Consider the following 21027-nt stretch of genomic DNA (forward strand, 5'->3'; position numbering starts at 1 on the left):
GCTTGGCAAATTAGCAAGGTCTTTATTTTTCAGAAATACCAGAAGCACCACACCGTACCTTTAGTTTCCCTGCAACCGCTGTTTTCCATGTCTCCTCACGTCATCTTTTTCCTCTCCCACCCTGTCCCACTGTATGGGAACTGCGTGTGGCAAAGCTGTTAGTCACTCGTTTCGCGATTGTATCCCTTCTCTGCCTCCTGTGTCCACTCCTCCCTACTGTTCTGTCTACGTTCCCTCTGGACCTATAGGTTAGTAGAAAGCGCTGCATTGCTTGTAAGGGGGTCCTGGATAATCACAGCTGTGAAGAGGCTAATGTGACGACACTCAGGCACTGCCAGAGTGCATTCTGTGCATGTCACGCGATGGAAGGTCTGAACGAGTTTCTCGCATCTCATTTCCTCTCAGCCACGCTCCGGCCATGTATATGCACTCTAAACATTTTTACACCTTTTTAACTGTGCAAAGGGCGTTCGGTTGTCACATGGCTAACGCCCTCACGTTTAAAGGCACAAACCAAATTGTTGGCGGGAACCGATGATGGTATCTTGTTTGCCAACTTTTTCTTGCAAGTAGAAAGGATGACAGCTGTGACAGGTGACATAAAAAGTGCATGAAATAAAGTTTCATGTCTATCACTGTGAAATTCTGTCTGATATTTCTGTGCAACCAAAGCTGTCAGAATAATTACCTACTTTTCAACTACGACTTTTATCATCGCTCGTTTAGTTAGAGCTCCGTTGTCGTCCTCTATAAATTATCGGCGTAATAGTTCTGCGGAAAACTGCAAGGTGGAGCAAGGTAATCAAGGCAAAATAAGACATCCACCAAATCGCAGCAATTGCTACAAAAGAAACCAATACGGGTTCCTCGAAAGAAAAGCCACACAGTTGAAGAAAAATTGCTATGATTGGGTAGATGTCTCATTTTCCCTTAATGATTGTATAAATTTTTGTAAGGCCCTAATGGTAGGGGTGTTACCCGTGTGACAAGAAAACACGCCTAAAGGTGTGAGTGAGTGAGTAAGACAACTTTATTTGGTCCACAATAGACGTGAGCAAACTCAACGTCACCTGGCTAGGCCCACTCGGGGACCATCAGGTGAAACCTGACTGCCCTCTATAGCGAGCCCTCTGGACTGCCAGAATTTGAGAGGTCTGGTCGTGGGCCCTAATGAGCTTCATCTTTTCCTCATGAATGAAAGGGGGGCTGGCAGAGGCGCAGCCCTACAGGACACGCTCGAAGTCCGCATATCCGCCACACAGGGGACAAGGTGTAAAATGTTTACACCTAAGAGTGTAAAAAGTTTTACAGTGAACGCTCTGAACCACCCCCCCCCCCCTTCCCCGCGCGGCGTGCAAGAACACAGCAGCAGTGCAAAAGTAGAAAAGGCAAAGCAAGATCGGCTTTAAAAACATGTAGAGTATATCTGAATAAATTAAGCATGCTAGGTGACTGTGCCCATAACTCATCATCGTCATCAGCGTAGTAGCGGAGGCCGTGTTTTATTTTTAAAACCAAACCAAGTTAGTAATTATTTACGACACTCGTAGTTGATCTACCACCCTCTCCAGCCTTGCCATATACTTTGTTAGGTTTTATACCGTGGCGCTATTTTTAAGGGGTTAGCATTGAGAGTGCCAACAAAAGTGCGCGTGTTTGAAGTCTGGGAAGCCAGTCACGTGGTAGAGGCATATAGATATATATATTTGTCTGCTCCGGATGACCATCAGTTGCACACTCCGAGGCGAAACGTGTGCCGCATGCACGCGTGAGCAGGACTTTGCAACGCGGGATGAACGCGGTTCATATCATGCATCCGGGACCTCAAAAAGGTGCGACATAATGCTAAGGAACGCCACCAGCGGCGGAGCAGAGCGGATGCACCTTATCGGCTCCGAGAATTTTTCACCGAGATGGCGGATATTTCACCGTAAATGGCTTGAAACCGGTCGCCAAAGGTCAGTGCAGGTGCCCGGCACCCGTCTTCACCTTTCTTCGGAACTTTTCGACCGGACCTTGTGCGCGAGAAGCGCTTTTCGATCTGACGCGGCGGCCGCCGCGCTATAGGCCTACTTTACGCATAACGCAATGAGCGTCTCACCACGACAGCCGGTTAGGTCTTGGCCTACCGGCGTCTGTTCCGAAGACGCTCAGCGCCATGGAGCCTTCCTTGGAGATGGCTTACTGTGTCGAGGGAGAAAATATCACACCAGAACAGTTCGCAAGTGACCCAAGGTGGCAGAGGGCCATTGAAGCCCGGAAGGCTGCCTACCGCAAGCTCCAACACCTGGCGCCGAGACCGCTCCCGGCGCCATCGGCCGGTTCTACCGGCAGTTCTTCTAGTTCAACTACCCCGCCGACGGCTCCGCTGACTTCCGGCAAGCCAAAAAGGCACGCTCCTCTACCCAAGCTACCCAAAACGGACCTCAAGGTCATATTCCGACCCGGCGGCGGACTGTGCGTGTGACAGTGCAACGGCGGAGTGCTTCTCCCACTCGTGTGCCCGAACGCCCGCATTGACTATAACACCGCCCGGCAACAGGACAAACTGCGCCTGAACCCATTCAACAACTCGTTCACGATTAGTACCCTGCGGAGGACCGAGCGAAGAGGTATGTGGCTGTGGCATCTTTGAGACTAGACACTGAGCAATATCCGCTCCGCGCTTACGTGGCCGCCCCTGACGATGCCGTACGTGGCATCATTTAAAATGCGCTATACAATCAAAATCCAGAATAAATCATCCAAGATTTGGTAGCTATGAATAAGAGCTCCCAGTACACGATCACTGACGCAAGACCTCTGGGCAAAACCAAGTCTATCTCAATCACCTTCATCAATGTGCAAGCGTTCCCGAAGCAGCTGAACATCTATGGGACTCTCTATGCCTGCCACCATTTCAAGGCCAAAGTGGAGGCATGCCACAACTGCTGGAGGGCAGGGCGCAGAGTGAACGTGTGTCCGCACCCCAAGAGCAACCGCTGCCCGCGATGCGGAGTAGGGCATCAACTCGTCGAACCACCCACCTGTAACGCCGAGTGCACCCTCTGTGGAGAGGCGCACTTCACGGGGTGCAAAAAGTGTGAGGTGCGGTTTGACCGCACCGGCAAGACCTAGTCTCCACCTGCCACCATCAAAGTGGCTTTGATCGAGAAAAAGGCTGCCCCCGACTCCACCCAACAACGCGGCTCCCGCAGTCGCACGAGGCTGCTCTCGGACCCCCAGAAGAAGTCGGCCAGGGCCTCTCGCTCCAGGACGTAGTCTAGGTCCAGGTGCCGATCCACCACCGGGCGCGGCCACAGCAGGAGCCGCTCCACCTCCTACTGTCCTCTACCTGGGACGGAGATTCAGTCCACGAAACAGGTGAGCTGGGGGCCGCGGTCTCCGTCTCTCGAACTTGAAAATAAGGAGCTCAGGGCCCAGCTTCAGAAACAAAGTGCCGAAATCGCCGAACTACATGAACAAATTCAATCACTGCTTAAGCGCGACATCCATACGCGCAGAACCGACTCTCCTAATCCCCCACCCGCCGCTAGGGCTCCCTCTGTCAGACGCCCCTCTGCACCGCAGGCACCTAACCTTCTGTCACTAGGAACGTCCCCCACCAGGAATTCCCCCAGAAGTGCCGTGCGCAGACTGACGGCAGCGGAGAAAATTCCCAAAACGGGACCATTTCCATGACAGACTTTGCAAGCGCTATCCAAAGCATGCAACAAAGCCTCATTGCCATGCAGAAAGACAAGGCTGCCTGGATGGCAAATATAGCTAATAGACTCACCGCGCTCGAGAAACGGCAGGGCACCTGGGAAGCAACCGTGTCTCAGATACAAACTCAGCTCAATGGGCTACTAGCTTCAAATTCTACAATCTCGGCCTCCGTAGCCGAGTCCCTCCACAGTCATCATCATAGTAGCACGGCCTAACGGGGCCGTGGTATGGCAGTGGAACTGCCGGAGTTACAGGGCTAAGCGCAGCAACCTCCAACTCCACCTACAGTCCCTGCGCACATATCAAACGCCCACAATCATAGCACTTCAAGAAAAACAAGAGCCCGCAAAGCTCCTTAATTACACACCTTTCGAGATAGCCAGTGCGAGCTCCAGCAGGGTAGCCACATTTGTACACCGAAATTATACAGCTACGCTCCATCCTCTTGATATTCCGGACATTGATGGACTGCTCATAGAACTTCTTCCCCAACACAGACACGACGCCAGTCTGTTTGTGCTCAACATCTACAGCCACCCCCACCCCCCCCAAGGGCCCCGCATCCCCGCTAGTAACGGCAACACGTAAAACCTTAGACATTTGCGGAAGGAACCCATTAGCAATAGTGGGCGACTTCAACGCAAATCACACTGCCTGGGGATACAGAACGAACTGCCGGAAGGGTATATGGACGCTCATTCGAAATGAGGGGCTCTCGCTCCTCAACGATCTTAATTTTCCCACAAGGATCGGCAACAGTGTCTAACATAACACAAACCCGGACCTTACTCTCACTAAGCACATAGCCAATGGTACATGGCTCAATACGCTAAACTCATTGGGCAGTGGCCCCTCCATCCTTAGCACCTACATTCCTACCCGTATGCTCTCCAAGACACAACGCCGCCAAGTCGCCATCACTGACTGGGACAGGTTTCGAAGGATTAGAGCAGCCGCACCTGAAACCATCGATAACCTGGACACGTGGGTGCAGCAACTAATGGCAGATACCACAAGGGCCACATCCCAGGTACCAACCACCTCAGACTCAGAACTCGCAGACAGTAGGCTATTACACATGTGGGAGGCACACAACAGTTTACAGAAACGCTGGCTAGCCAATAAGCACAATCGCAAACTCAAAACCCGAATCGCGGCCCTTGTCAAGGAAACAGAAGAGCACGCAACACACCTAACACGCCAACAGTGGGGGCAGCTCTGCGAACGCATGAGTGCGAATTTAGGCCTAAAGGACACGTGGTCATTCCTGCGATGCCTGCTAAACCTCGAAAATAACAAGATCCAACAGCGCAAGAGTCATTCGCGGCTGCTGCACAGCAACCCAGCGGAAGACAAAGCGCTACTGGGCTCTCTGCAAACCCTATATCTGGCGGACGGCACAAGGGTCCCTTTACCTCCTAACACCGGCCAGGACAATCCAGAACTAGATGCAGACATCACTGTCTGGCAAGTCCGCGCAGCCTTACATAAACTCAGAACCACATCCGCTCCAGGGGAGGATAACATCACGAACAAAGCCTTTCGAAACCTTGATGACAGGTCGATACAGGCGATAACCCAACTTTTTAACTCGCACTGGGCCGCAGGAACCCTCCCACCACAGTGGACCCATGCAAAGATAATCTTTATTCCCAAGCCAGGCAAGCCGCTAGATCTAAAAAACCTACGTCCGATTTCACTCACTTCATGTCTAGGTAAGCTCTTCGAACATGTCATACTAGAAAGACTCCAACAGCACATGCAAACACATAATCTCTTCCCTCACACAATGATTCGCTTCCGCGAGCATCTATCCACGCAAGACGCCATGCTTCAGCTCTCTGAAGAAGTCCTGCACCCCCAGCATGCCAAATGCACAAGAGCCATACTAGCACTCGACCTGACCAAGGTCTTTGACAACGTGGAACATACCGCAGTGCTGAACGCCTTATCCGATCTACACGTAGGCAGGAGAACTCACGCCTATGTCACAGCCTTCCTACAGGCCAGGACTGCGGTCCTTACTGTGGGAGAACTGACAACAGACAAGGTCCAACTGGGTAGCAGAGGCACACCGCAAGGGTCAGTGCTCTCGCCACTCCTCTTCAACTTTACTCTCATTTCCATGGCTAGAGACCTGGCAAATATTCCCAACCTCTCGCACTCCCTGTATGCAGATGGCATTACCTTGTGGACCACTACAGGCAGCATAGGCGACATGGAGGCGACCATACAAGCAGGGACCGATGTGGTGGTGGAGCGGGCTATGGCAATAGGTCTCGCGTGCTTCCCCACCAAGTCGGAACTTCTTGCTCTTCACCCCCCAAAGAGTCGCACAGACCCAACTCTAAACCCCAGCATCCGTATCCACATGAGGACGTACTCCATTCCAGAGGTCACACAGCTACGGGTGCTTGGCATGGTCATGCAGAACAACGGCAGACATACGGCGACCTTGAACAAACTCACCACCGCAGTGCATCACACTATGCGCCTGATTAGGCGGATAGCCAATAGACACAATGGGATGAGGGAGCATGACTTGAGAAAGTTAGTGCAGGCCTTTGTCATAAGCAGAGTACTATACTCGCTCCCATACCTACATCTCAACCGGACGGAAACGGAAAAAGTGGACGCCCTTATACGTCAAGCGTATGAGACAGCACTTAACCTCCCCAGGCACACTCCAAACGCATGGGGGCTCCTTCGCATGGGGGTACATAACACATTTGATGAGCTCACGGAATCCCATCGCACAGCCCAAATTGAGAGGCTGTACTCCACCACCACAGGTCGGCACATCCTGGACAAACTAGGACTAATCCTGACTTCCAAGGCCCATCAGACATCTCCTTTACCATCGGACATACAAAACTGCATCACTATTCGCCCCTGCCTAAAAACATGCACCCCGTGCATCACGAGGCACGCAGGCAGACCAGGGCAAAAGCCCTCTACAAACAACACCAACACGACCACCTCACTGTGTGTGTCGACGCCGCTAGCTACCCACAGAAACCAGCTTATGCCGTAACTGCAGTGTCACATCAACTTGGTTACATCACAGCTGCCACAATACAGGCGCGTACGTCCATAGAGGCGGAGGAGGCTGCCATAGCGCTGGCCATCTCAACCACTGTTGCCGAGGTTATCCTTAGTGATTCCAAAACTGCAATCTGCTACTACTCGAAAGGCCGAGTTCATGAACCGGCACTGAAAATTCTCAATCATCAGACCCCCCTCAGACCAATTAAGCTCATCTGGGTGCCCGCGCACGAGGCCATCCAGGCATTGAGATGGCCCATTCTATCGCTCGAGTAGCCGTCAACCGAGCCACGCCATCCGATGACCTGGATAACGCCAGAGACCGATTGGTCGAATATCACGAGATCACCCTCCACTACCGCGATATGCGGTTGAGATATCCTCCCCCAGATAAATCCTTAACAAAATTCCAGCAAAGTACATGGCGCCAGCTTCAGGCACAAACTTTTCTTTCTCCAGCTTTTCTCCCCCTGGTTCATACATCGACAGGAATGTACGGTCTGCGGCGCGACTAGAGCCAACTTCCATCACATAATGTTCTTATGCCCTGAGCTCCAGCCACCCTCTGAGTGGCAACTCACCGACGTCGAGGGATGGGAGACCGCGGTGTCTAGCTCCAACCCAGCCCATCAAATACGGCTGGTGGACTGGGCTCTGAGGGTCGCCGAGGGCCACAAACTCCCGGACACCATACGCGCTCCTGAGCCCCCTCACAAGTAATGTTGTAAAAAGGCTCAAGTAATAAATGCTTACCACCACCACCACCACATAATGCTAAAGCTGTTCTCTCGCAATAAATGTTAATGGCGGCCACGTACCTTTGCTTCTTCTGCAAGGACAGCGTGGACACTTCGTAGGCGTTTCATATTGCGCCTTTCAAGGTACTTTAATAATCTTGATTTAGACCGTGATTAAGTCACAGACTTCAAACTTGGCCCATCACTGCTAAGATGCCCTCAGTTTTCTGTGAATATAAATTGGGCAAGTTATTGGTTTCTCCCAGGAAAGCATGACACCTTTGTGCTTGCACACACACGCAGGTTCCTTTGGTCGAGGACGGCAACGCCCTGGAGGGCTACTACGTGGCCCGCTCACACGTCAGTCGCTCGCTGTGGGACGCTGCGCTCAAAGGCTCCGACTACGGGTGCGTCTTTGTGTAGGTTGTCGTCCTTCGCCGACGCTAAGAAAAGCAGACGGGCCCTGCTCTGGCCATTCTCCAACCGCAGCGTGGGCGCATTGCGCTTTGCAAAGGCAAATTTTCTGCTCGCATGGCCAGTGAATGTGTCACAGCTTGACCCTTGCCCAACTCCGAAAAATGACCAGCGACAGACAAGCGCCCACACGAACATTTTTTGTGCGAAACGTCAACTTCGGCTTCGTTGTACTATAGTTGCTCAGCCAGCTTTGTAGCCAGTTGCGAATTTTTCGTAATCGAGGCTGCACCTGAGCTGTGTCGATCAGAAGTTACTCTCTGTTTCAGACAAAGCGCGTATCGCTCTGCTAGCTACAGAGGTATTCTGGCCATGAAAATTAATCACACTTGGTCTTTTCTTGTCAAGCAGCTTAGACGCTTAAACGCTTAGACGCTCAGACGCTTAAACAGCTTAAACTCTGTATCAAAAAGGCGTGGGTTCGACTATTCGGTTACAGAGGTTTAAATTGAATTTCGGAAATTTTCTTTTCGATGAATATTTGAAGATTTTACCTGACACGAACTTTCGGCGGCGTCATTTGAGCGTGATCAGAGACGGATAAACGCCGCGAAGCAGCAGGTGTCGGTGACGGCAGCGCGTGCTGGAGTGCAAGGCACGCGAGCTGCCGCGACGGGCTGCGAATGAAAAGCACGAAATTGGAGTGCAGCTAAATTATATAAATGTCAAATACGTATTAGTTATGTCTGGGGCATCATGTACCGAAGTCACGATCTGAGGCACGCCGTAGTGGAGAGACTACGGGGGGGTTTCGCCACCTGGCGTCGTTTATATCGCGCGCCCGATGCGCTGCACGCGAGCGTTTTTTGTATTACGCCACCATCAGAACGCGGTCAAGGCGGCCAGGATCTAAACCTCGATCGGAGGAGATTGGCTGCCGCATAATACAGTTTGTTTGTGTTTATGAATTAACACTATTTCTTTTTTTTTTTCATTTAATGGGAGCGTAAACAAACATTTCTCACAGCACTCCTAAAAGAAAATATCCAACCATTTATTGCTGCTAACACAGCCACTACAAAAAATTCTTGCTAGCCTCCAGAGAGTTGCACAGGCTGATTAAAGGTGTTTACATCTACGCACCTGGTAGGGAGGCTAGGACTCCTATTGAAACACGGGTACTGTAATGAGAGTTCGGTTCAAGTCCTTTTAGATCGTGCGTAACGGCAGATGTGCAGTGATACTGTTCCTATACATGTTATCGCCCTTCAAGAACGCTGCATAGGTTTCATTTGGTGGTACTCTGTCGCAGAAGATGCAATCAGAATACATGGTGTTTCCTTTTATTTTCTCGCACGCGCGCCTAAATATTTCTCGCAGATTTTTTTTTTTACCCTTTCACTACGGTGGCGGGCAAGACATAACGACTTGGCCGCATTAGTAGCTGTGGTCGCAGTTGCATTCAACGAGCGCAGTTTTAGAATGGGTGAGCACCACAATAGCGTTTCGGTCAACTTCTTAACAGTCCAAACTGTGCGCGTCCGTTGCGCCAACGGTAGGCTTCCCAATGTCACTGCCAACAAACCCGCATTGTCATTCTGCGAAATTCCTTTGGGCTATCCCGGGCGTGGGGGCTGCGGGCCTTTCTTTTGAACATATTAGGCCCGAATCCCCCCCTTGCCTTTGGGCCACCTGGACATCTTTCACCACTCGTTTTTTTTTTATAATTTCAGGGGCGTCTGCTGAGGCCTCCGCTTGTAGACCGCGGTCGCGACGAAACGCGATGAAGCTCGGCACGCGGCGCGGCCGCAGCGGGAGCAAGTGGCGCACCTCGCTCGGCGCCGCCGTGACGCCCGATCGAGGAACAAAACTCCCTCCTCGGCATTTTTCCGCGCGTAGCCAGTTTAGGGATGCGAAGCCTATGCCGGGTGAGGTGCCCGAGTAACGCGCCCTGGTTCGCCTAGGGTTGCCCCACAGTGACGTCCAACGCACGCGCAACCAATCTGATTTGTCGCCTTCGGTGGATCTGTCGGGCAAACACTCTTCCGCTACCGCTTTGCGCGAAGCGTCGCACTTTCTTCAGAGTGAAGTTGTTAAAAAGCACCTCCAGAGCTGCTTATAATACAGGCATACTTTCTTGTCGTCACATTTAGGAGCTAAGAACCTCCGCAATCGAGAGGAGGACGTGATGTAATGCACTTCTACGGCAATCAATGGACGACTCAAGCGTTGCGGAGGCCTCACTGTTTGAACGAACGAGGCATCGAGAAGCGGCTCTGGGCATTGAATGCTTTATATGACAAGTAGAATGTAGGTAAATCTCACGAGAGTCGGCCTTCGAAATGTCGAAATCAGCAAGAACAATGCGGAAACACTTTTAACAGTTTTCAGGCAATAGTTATTACCACAACTGATACATTCAATTGTCAAACTTCACCAGTGGCGTTGTCTCTGCGTGGAATGCTGCGACCTACGGTTCGATTCCCGGTCGAAGTTATTTTTTACTCTTTTTCCTTCACTACGCAGTGTGTCTGACGAGGCGAAATCATTTTAACCGAGTCGGAAACGCACCATCTGGTCCCACGTTATATAAGTGCTTTTATTGCGTTCATTCTTCTAAAGTTTTATTGCATTGTTTCTATAATACCGTTTACTTCACTGTTTTTACATGTAGCGCACGAAGGATTGATGTTTAATGCGTGTGGCAGGCCTGAAGCAGTACTGCCGCTACTGCTTCCAGTCGTCTTCCCCTGTCGGATCAAACAGGCGGAAAAAGCTTTCGCCACGTTAGCAAGCTAGCACTGACAAATAGAAAGGAACAGTATCTTTTGACAACTGCAATCCAACCGACGTACCCAGAGTAGCAACCTGAGATTTTACCACAACGCTAAAATACAGACCTATACGGGCGATAATTCTTGTACTAATAATATTAACCACTGCAAACTATTCAGCTTTCCGCCGCATGATATTCATCGATTTTGGTTACTTTAAAAAAAGAATTCTTGTGGGTTTTACGTACATTGTGCTCTAACGTTTAATTTCTAACGTATTGAACGCAAACACTCAGTGCATTTTACGGTATAAAAGCGAGCCCTTCGCTGCGCATGGCACTGATTACGATCGAAGTCAGCCGCAGTACGTGTATTCTCAATCCCGTTTGCGCAGAAGCTCATCTATACAGCATTCACTACTTTAAGTAGACGAATCAACATCGAAATAGGGGTGTGTATCTTCTACTGACACAGCCGAGACGCTTTTAAACGTGCACTGAAAACGGTGTCTTATCCCGAAGCGTAACTCGCGCTTTTTTTAGTGGTCTGCCTGACGGCATGGCTAAAGGAGCCTCCCGAAGAAGCGTCAAGAAGGAACTGCTTTGAGCGACAAGCAAACGGTACGACGAGGGTAACTCGCACTTGATCGCCAATGAAAACTGAGGGCTACTTGAAGAGTGATCAGCGGAGCTAACTGTACGAAAAACGCTGCTCTTCTTCGCTTTCGTTATTTGACGATTCGGTTATTTTGTAAATTTTCTTGTTAGTCATATTTGCAATTGTGGCATGCTGCCACACGAACGGATATCCACCAATCACTTAGCGGACAGGCAACGAAGCGTAATTGCAGCATTGCTTTCTTTGCGATAAGCACACGTTGTCACAGTAACGCGTCGAGTGGCCCCGAATTTTATGCGTTTTGCAAGGTGTTAAAGGCGCATCAACTCTGTGGAGGCAGATGCGGCAGCTGTTACAGCAGTGATGAGCACGCCGAAAGAAGCACGCTGCATCACGACACACAGAGAATAAGCGCTGGCGCGATGGAAACATGCATTTAGCTGCTCATGTTTGACGCATCCTAACGGGATATTTTAATGTTTATAATACGTTCAATAAGCAGTAGTCTTTGCCTGCAGAGTGGTGTCGTGCGTGTAGTTTCTTGCATATCCTCAAGTTGAAGTGCTTTTATTTTAGCTCGTGCAAACAAAGCCTCTTTAGCCTTCTCGAGGGTAGCGGTGTAATAACATTTTTAGGTTTGTAGATGAATTTTTATTACTTTACGAAAGGAAGTATACTGACGCATAGCTGGTCGTTAGTATAACTTTGACAGCTTTTTAGCTGTTTTTTAACTCTTTTAAAAGTGATGCACCACATTTTCGTCAATCCATTCACGAGTGCAAGATTGTTTTCTTTTTTTAAACTGCTGACTATTCCTGTTGCGGGTAAAAACGTAAGAAACCGCTGCTCTCCACTCATCTCGTTCCATTCAAAGCTCGTCAAACGTAGCATTATCGGTAATGTGGAAAGTTGGGCTAGTTGGTGAATAATCATATCTTGCTGGTGAACCAGCGCACTGACACGGACACAGTGAAAACAAACAAGAAAAGACGACACTAGCTGCACTCGCAACTATCTCGAGTGCAGCGAATGCACTCGAGATAGTTGCGAGTGCAGCTAGTGTCGTCTTTTCTTGTGTGTCTTCCCTGTGTCCGTCTCAGTGCGCTGCTTCGCCAGCATGGTTGCATTATCGACCTGGTGAACGTTTCTAAGAAGTCGCGTCTTCACCGAGCACAGGAGATCTGAGTGTTTAAAGCCCGCCGGATGCCCATAACTTGTTCGCGTTCCTGTAGCAGAATAGTAGCTGCGGAAATTACGAACTCGCCAACCGATGGTAGGACAGTTTCGAGAAAAAGAAAACTTGAGCGTAATTCCCTATTTGCACCGTGTTTGACACAATTCGAAAAAAAAAAGATCGTACGCCGAGCAGATGCAAAGGTGATCTTTCAGGCTTTGCAGGATGACCAGCCCTTGTCTTCGCAAAGCATCAGTCTGGGTCCTAAAACACCAGACCAAGTACATTTGCCTTCAGGTTGTTGTGGTGTTGAAATAACCTTGTTGTGCCGAAGGAAGCACGTACGTCAAACAGAGCATTGTCTGTGTGAGAGGCCGCTGGGCAGCGGCAGTACGAAAACAAGGTAAGCGATGGCAGAGGTCTGCTCGCAATTCACTGTCAAGATTGTAGGCGCATGTCAAATATTGGAGCGCTCGGTTGCGGTTAGAAATCGCAATTTAAGAGGGTGAGGTTGATAATTGAGACATCACTGATGGAAATAAAGAAATTATTATTATTATTATTATTATTATTATTATTATTATTATTATTATTATTATTATTATTATTATTATTATTATTATTATTATAAAGGTGATGAGTCGAGCGAAAGGCGAAGCATCGATTGCGATAGCAAATTAGTAGACAGCTTTACGAACTAAGGATAATATTTTTATCGGCCATGTAAATTTGGAAATATTCGCTTACTTATCGAATTAACAAGCATGATGCCGTCGCGCACAAGCAAACATGAACACTTCACAACTCGATGAGCCTGGACACTTGCTGTCAAATTGCTGTTATAAGTACGGCAGCAGCAGCGAGCAAAGTGCTGTCTGTCACTTCGACGCAAGAGCAAGCGAGAACGCATAGCGCACAAAGGTATGAGCCGTCTCCAGATACCTTTCAAGATACGGCGCGACGCTGCAAAGTACGCACTTGGCGGAGTCGAAGCCGCCCCCCATCTCTCTCGCGCTGCCTGCCCGCTTTCCTCCTTATCGCGCGCGAAATTTAGCCGCCGTCGTCAGGTCTTGCGGCCTGCCGCGAAATACGCACATGCTGCCGGAGCACAGCGCCGCCCCCCTCCATCCCATACCCCACGGCCTCTCGCGCGACAGAAGACGGCGCGTTTATGCTTTACGTTTTGCGCGTGCCAGATCCAGGCGTGCGCCGGATTCGCGTGCTTTCATCCGCACATATAGCATGCGACACGCGGCTATGGTGTTGTCACCCTCGGACTTTACGCGGAACACAACGCGACGGCAAAAGTGCGTCTGCAGTGTCCACATAATTGCTCTCACAACAAAAGAATCGGTTAAGACTCATTCGCGTCGGCGACTGACAGCGGTCGCGCGACCAAGTTGGTCACAAATGGTCTCATATGGTCGCTTTTCTCGGAAAGCGACTATTCTGGGCCAGTCGCTCGCTGCTGGATTTTCCGTTGCGTGACCGTGGTCACCAAACTGCCACACCAATCAGCGGTGCGCCGAAAGTTATGCTAGCATGTGTTTTCGTCCAGAGTCCTGCTGCGTCGCACCAAATACAAAGTCCACGCCATCATGGCATACTACAACAATGTAAGTGGTGTCTTGCATCGTGAGACTGGGGCGCAGTAGTTCCAACAACGTGTCCAATGTACGCGGTAGCATTCGCAGGAAACTAAACAGCAGCAAAGTAGAGCACACAAATTATGCACCGATTTCCACGCAACGCGAACTAGAAATTAAGACTTACTCTCGATAATACTCCTTCTCACGCGCGCAGAGTTCGAGCACCCAGATAGCCAGATACATCCATTAGATGTGCATAATACGCTACGCGTTGGAAATTCAGTCCGTCCATTAGATATCCAGATTTATCCAGAGAACGTTGCATGGATGTACTATAGATCATCGCAATTGCATCCGGAACATGTAAGTAATACGTTGTGGGGATGTCCGCGCTGGATGTACATTTAACATCTAATAGACGTCTACAACATCCTCTAGATGCATTTATTACAGCTAATAGATATCCACAGCATCCGACAGATATTTACTACTTCTAATGGATATCCATATTAACCACACTTGCGTCCATAGGACATCCATTGTACTATTTTGGGCTGTTCCTTTTATTCGTCATGCATGCATGCGCTGGGCCTCTTCGATTGGTTGTCCCAGACTGCCCCAGACTGCTTGAGACCCTATTACGGCCAGTGACGAATGGCCGGCGCAGATTCTCGGACAGTCCTGAACTGTTTGGGAAAACAAATCAAAGTGCCCCTATTACTAAGCGAAGAGAGACTCAGTTGTCATCACCAGCCTTTTTATTGTGAAGCCTCTTATGGGTACCAACCGTTTGAGAAGTACGTAATGATGTACACAGTATTGCAGTGAAATACAATGGCAGACTGCAGCTGTCTCATGAAAATAAAGTGAACACTAAAAATACAACATAATGCCATTTCTTCGTTTCTGAAAGGTACAATGAGCACTTAACACACGAACCAATACAAAACTATCACTTCTTCATAACAGCTAAGCATAAACATACTAAAGGATAAATAAAATAAAACAGTAAAAGCAATGCTTGAAAAGGAACATTCCTCGCATAAAGAAAGAGATATTTCTAAGGTGAGCAACAGCGCAGTGTTACTTTTAGCTGTTAGCTGCATTTTAGCTGATAGCTGCATTCTCTCCAGTAAAATAAAACGCAGAGGGCACATGTGAGACTCAATTCTCATGAACAAAAACAAAAGAAGAAATAACATATGGAAACATCAAATCACTATTTCACTAGCCTTGTATTCAGTAAAAGAAGAAAGAAATAGAAACAACGTAGTGAAACATAAAAGACAGCAACCGCTGAAGGCCCAAGACAGCAATATGTCCTATAGGAAAAACAATCTGAAAACCATCAGTATGTTAGCACAATGATAAATTATGCACAAGAAGCAGGCAACCCCCTGCATCAAAAGGGGGCCAAATTAGCTTCTCCATAAAGAAGAAATGTTTGGAACACAGCTGCTGCATAAAAAAATGTTTTACCATACTGTTCGCTCTTAGAAATGAAGACTGGTATAACGAGAAAGTATCTTAATTTTTACCTCATTTTCCTCGAATAAGTAAGCATGCGGTCCAAGCATAACCATGGTATGCTCTATAAGTTATTCGAGAAGAATGACTATATCATATTTCCATGCAAGTGATGCTAGTCAATTCGTGTGTAGATTCATGGATCATAAGGAATGTCAATGTAGTCAAGAGTTCGACGAAAGTTCGTCTGGTCAGGTAACATGATGATGAATAAATTGCGGTCACTGACCAAGTCAAGGTGAAAATAACACAGAGACGTTTCGGGACTTGTACGGACTCCTCGATCCCACTAAAAGCGGGCAAGAGCTGGAAGTCGTTTTTATGCCAAAATGTGACGTAGGGAACGAGTGTAGTTGGCAGGAAGATTTCCATCAGTCCTGTTAATATTGTTTTCAGTAGTTGTCAGTCAGTCAAAAACGACTTACGGCTCTTGCCCGCTTTTAGTGGGATCGAGGAGCCCGTACAAGTCCCGAAACGTCTCTATGTTATTTTCACCTTGACTTGGTCAGTGACCGCAATTTCTTCATGAGAATGTCAACGTAATTGTAGTTAGTGGTTACCTGGTACCACAGCACTATTGGCATGCACTAGTCAACCAAGTGCAGTGGCGCCGGGCCATACCATGCTGCTGCGAGTGCTGTGCCTCTTGTAGCAGTATCAAATCAACCCTTTCCTTTTAAACCGTCTCAATGCTTTCCGTACACTCAGCCTGACACCAAGTAACAGGACACTACAATGGTCACATTTTTGAAAATATGTCGCACTACTTATAATGCAATGAGGTGCCACAAGAGGCCAAAGTATTGATTCAGCCGATGCTGCAGATGAGCTCTTCATCTCCATAGTATCACGGCCGCTCAATGCAAAAGCACAGGGTGCGGCCCACTGCGTCGCGCCTGAACGGCGTCTCAGGTCTAGTTCTTCGAGCGCCCGCTGCGGCACCATTGCTCGGGGACGGCTGCTGATAGAGAGCGCCTTCACAGCTGCGCCGGCAAGCGCGATCTCCACTCCAATCAAGGCGTAAATATTGCGCACTATATTGCGCCAAGACTTTACATAGGGAGAACTTGTACCGAGTTTACCAAGTAATGCAAACTAACATAGATGAAATAGAAACGCTTATCATTGCAAATAATCGTCACTAGATTGTTTCTCATCAAGATGAAGCCCACTGAGTGATGCTGGCGCTTATCTAAGGAGTGCGCCCTTTCGAACGAAGTTTATTATTTCCTCTCTCTTGACAGTGCTCCTGACATTTATGACTCGCCCACGGCCGCTCGATGCAAACGCAATGTGATTTTGCATCGAGCGGCCGTGACTCGCCCAACAGCGCCTGCCCCCTCCCCCTCCTGCTTGGCTTCAAAATCCGCTCAGGCCCTCTCCACTAAAAAAAGAAAAACAAATTCTGGCTACACGCCTGGATGTCCGCATTTAAGTGAATAATTGAAAAAAACAATTAAATACGGGTGAATTTGTCGAAAGGTTACAAGTGCAGCTGCAGCCAAGAAAAGTGCAAAAAATGCTTAAGCCAGCAGCTTGATACCTTTATTGCATTGTCACAAGCAAGGAAGAATATATCACTGGTATTCACAAATGGAGAACCTTCCTTGAGAGAGGTTCATGCGACAACCTAAAAGTCGATGCACTGTTGAATTAACATTCCGAGCCCAGTTGGGTAAGAAGGGCCGCAGCAATTTCCTCAAGAGTATTTTGCAAAGCTCCTCAGTGTGAGCATGGTCCTTTTTCCCATACATTAACTGCTGACACTGTGTGAAATGTGGAAGTAAGGCTGACATCAACAGGTGGCACAGATTGCTGCTTTTTCGAATCTGTCTTCATGACCCGCTGAACAAAGACGCAAGTCAGCTGGCAAAGCTTAACTTCTATTTTAGGGATTGTCAAGCCTCCACTGTACATATTTTCTATCAGCCCGTAGAGTGGCCCGGTTGGTTCTGGAGCGTCCAGCAGGGTCTTGCGGAATTCGCATGTCACCTGAAAACCAGTGCCAAATGTTTCATAATGCAACAACTTGATTGCGGTAAGGAAGGGTTCTGCTCAAAGAGTCGTAACAGTGTAAATAAAGTTATGCAGCGCAAGGTTATGCACAGACTTCGGAACTTCCAAAAGCGCTCACATTAAGGTCAATTAAAAGGTCAAAACATTAAGGTCACAAACATTAAGCTCAATTTAAAACAAGATTTGTGTCCACTACACAAATAAACACTGGTGATACCTTTTCTTCACAAGCTCGTAAAATGTACCCAGCCAGAAAAACCTACTGGTGCTAGTTGAAGATCTACCTCTACATCAGACCATAGCCTTAGAATTTCTGTGGTACTGCGGATATGTGGGGATTTTTGTGGAAAGGTACGGTGGATACTTGCAAAACACGGTCGGTACTGCAGTCGGAAGCAGGAGCCTAAGATTCGTGTTCTTTTTATAGTCATTTCCTGTAAAGTGCAGGGAAAATACCGGAGACCTGTCGCTCAGTTCCCACTTGCTTCCTTTTCTCGACACTCCTTGGCTAGAGATATTTTACAGCCACGCTTCTCGACGCTCCAAGCCACTGGGGAAGGCGTGATATTTCCCAGTCGGGTCCTTTTTGGTATTCGTGTTGCAGAGTGGCGCACAACAGTTGCGCGGCATCGCGCCATATGAACGAGGCTGGTTACCGGACACACATGCGCACCGAAGAGCCTTAACAAAGCACAGCAAGCCCAGGCAAACTTGCTCACACACGGGCTCGCAAAAAAGCAAAGATGAATGCATATCGCACGAGGCAAACACGTTCTGATTCGAACCAACCTGCTCACATACACGCACGCGAAAAAGGACGAGGTGAATGCGTGGTGCACGAGGCTAACACGTTCTGACGCGAGAACCAACGCCCGCTTAGCCCCGGCTCGAAGTCGCGAATGTATCCCCGAGCATAGAACGACAGAAAGCTGAGCTAGTTGGTAAGGATTCATTATGCAAAGTAGAAGTGAGGTGTGCAGACAGGACACAAGAGTGGAGAAGTAGACAACACGAACCCCAACTATCAACTGAAGGGCGCACTGAGGCGAAAAAAGAAAGAAGACACAAAACTCATCTGCGCATGCTCAGGAATGGTAACACCACGTGTCAATCGGGTACACGTGCCGGTCTACGTGAGAGATAACTGTTAAGGCACTTAATCTCTTCCTTATGTAAAGTAATCGAAGGCTGACTCACACACGCACTTCCACCATTATAGATATGCCATGCCACCACCATAAGACGCGTATCTTCATTCTTGTGCCTGTACAATATCGCGCATTCATCTACCTCTGGCGTGCAGTTACAATCTCGTGGGGGAGGATTAATCAGTTACTTTCTTTGTGGGGGAGGATTAAAGTTTACCAAGGAATGTCCTCAACGACGCGTAATTCAGTTTTTTGACATTTCCTTGATCTTCGAACAAAATCATGTTTGTTGGCAGTACTCCCCAATATCTTCGAAGCCGTTGCTAAACTTTCAATCCAAGCATTCTAAATTAGTGAAAAACGGAATTGCCATGTCGTGCCTTAAGTCTTCCCTCACCATATCCATCCTGCTTGCACAAAATGAGCGCCAGTTTCAATGCGCAGGTGCGGCGCCTATTAGAAGCAGGTTATCCTATGTGTAACGGTGGCCACTGTGGCTGAGCGCCTAAAGAAGTCGGTTTCCAGAGGGATGGACGTGTTTACAGAAAGCAGTAATAGCAAAAACATAGTAGTGTTTATTCCGTATATTCATTCGGTGTCGCACAAGCTTAAAAAAGTTGCTAGTAGATATGATGTTAATGTTGCTTTCACTGCTCCTACTAAGCTAGGTAAGATATGCGCTGCCGTACAGAATAAAAAGGAGCGGGTAAAAGGCAAAAAACGAACAGATCTTTGTCCAGTGAAGCACACTAAGAACAACAGTTTTACTGACTGTCGTATGGGTGTGGTTTATAAAATTCCCCTTAGCTGTGGCCAGTTCTACGTAGGGCAAATGGGGTGGTGTATCAATCAGAGGCTAATGGAACATAAAAGGTCGTTAACCGCTGGATCGCCTACTAATCTTTCGCTACATTGCCGAGATTATAACTGCACGCCAGAGTTAGATGAATGCGCCATACTGTACAGGCACAAGAATGAAGATACGCGTCTTATGGTAGAGGTATGGCATATCTATAATGGTGGAAGTGCGTGCGTGAGTCAGCCTTCGATTACTTTACATAAGGAAGAGATTAAGTGCCTTAACAGTTATCTCTCACGTAGACCGGCACGTGTACCCTATTGACACGTGGTGTTACCATTCCTGAGCATGCGCAGATGAGTTTTGTGTCTTCTTTCTTTTTTCGCCTCAGTGTGCCCTTCAGCTGATAGTTGGCGTTCGTGTTGTCCACTTCTCTACTCTTGTGTCCTGTCTGCACGCCTCACTTCTATTTTGCATAATGAATCCCCGAGCAGTGGCGCCCTTAGCAAGGAAAGCGGTCGCAAGTGTAAACTCGACCGAGACGTGCCCACCTATTGTCCGCGGTGCGTTGGAACTGGCCGCACCTTGCTTTTTTATCGAGAGGCAGTGGCAGTGTTGCCTGGTTGGTGTTCATACACCGGCCTCAACATAGCAACAGTGGTTAATTGCATTGGCCCCCGCAGCAGTACTACCAAGGAAACATGTTGCAGTTAGTGCTCATATTAAGATTGCCACTTCAAAATGAGCAGAAGTTACTGTGAGTATACTACTGTGGGTAGAAGTTGGACCACTACCAGTTTTAAAAGAGGAAGAAACTTTGTCAGCACTGCTAAAGGCACACAGTACGATGCTATGCGGCGGTGAAGGGTGGATCGTACTCGGAAGACCACTCTCTTGCTGGCTTGAGCATACTAAACATGAAAAAGGACAGAATCCTTACAACTAAGCAAACACATCGCTTATTACTTACCCTGCGATCAGATATCCACCCTTACGTGAAGCCCATGCTTGACTTGGTCACTATAACGACATGGGTGAAAGTGTCCAAGACACTCATTGCCTTTCCTTGGGCGTGTTCGCATCAGGCTTTATCTTGACCAAATGAAGCATGGGCTTCCAGTTATCGCGCATTCCTACACTAGGGGGAGGGGGGCAAGACATACAAAGTAGCTTAAAACGCTTAAAGTAACCGGTTTTCAGCTTCTCTAAATTTAGGGATTAGGTTCAAATCCCAGCGTAAAAATCTACAGCTATAGCATCTCCTTTATCATGGAAGCAGATCTGAGGCATCTGGTTAAATAGTACTACTGAATGAAATTTGTCCTAGCATACAGTAGGACACAGTGAAGCTTTATATAATGTGCAAAAAGACTGACTCTTGAAGAACACGTGAAAGTTCATAACTTGTGCCTATAAAAGCACGGTACAGCAACTATGTAAGCGTACAGAGGTGCAACAGGCATGCAAAAGATCACTTA

General features: G+C 48.3%; 1 protein-coding gene across 1 annotated transcript in view; it reads left to right on the forward strand.

Annotated features, from left to right (window-relative positions):
- The window catches only part of LOC139055666 (neprilysin-1-like), a 448216-nt gene that overhangs the window by 220750 nt on the left and 206439 nt on the right, over positions 1-21027 (forward strand). Inside the window, exon 12 of the mRNA XM_070533195.1 lies at positions 7794-7897. Coding sequence (XP_070389296.1) covers positions 7794-7897 — 104 coding nt within the window. The remainder of the gene's footprint in view (positions 1-7793; positions 7898-21027) is intronic.

The sequence above is a fragment of the Dermacentor albipictus genome, chromosome 2 (assembly GCF_038994185.2).
Source record: "Dermacentor albipictus isolate Rhodes 1998 colony chromosome 2, USDA_Dalb.pri_finalv2, whole genome shotgun sequence".
Taxonomy (NCBI): domain Eukaryota; kingdom Metazoa; phylum Arthropoda; class Arachnida; order Ixodida; family Ixodidae; genus Dermacentor; species Dermacentor albipictus.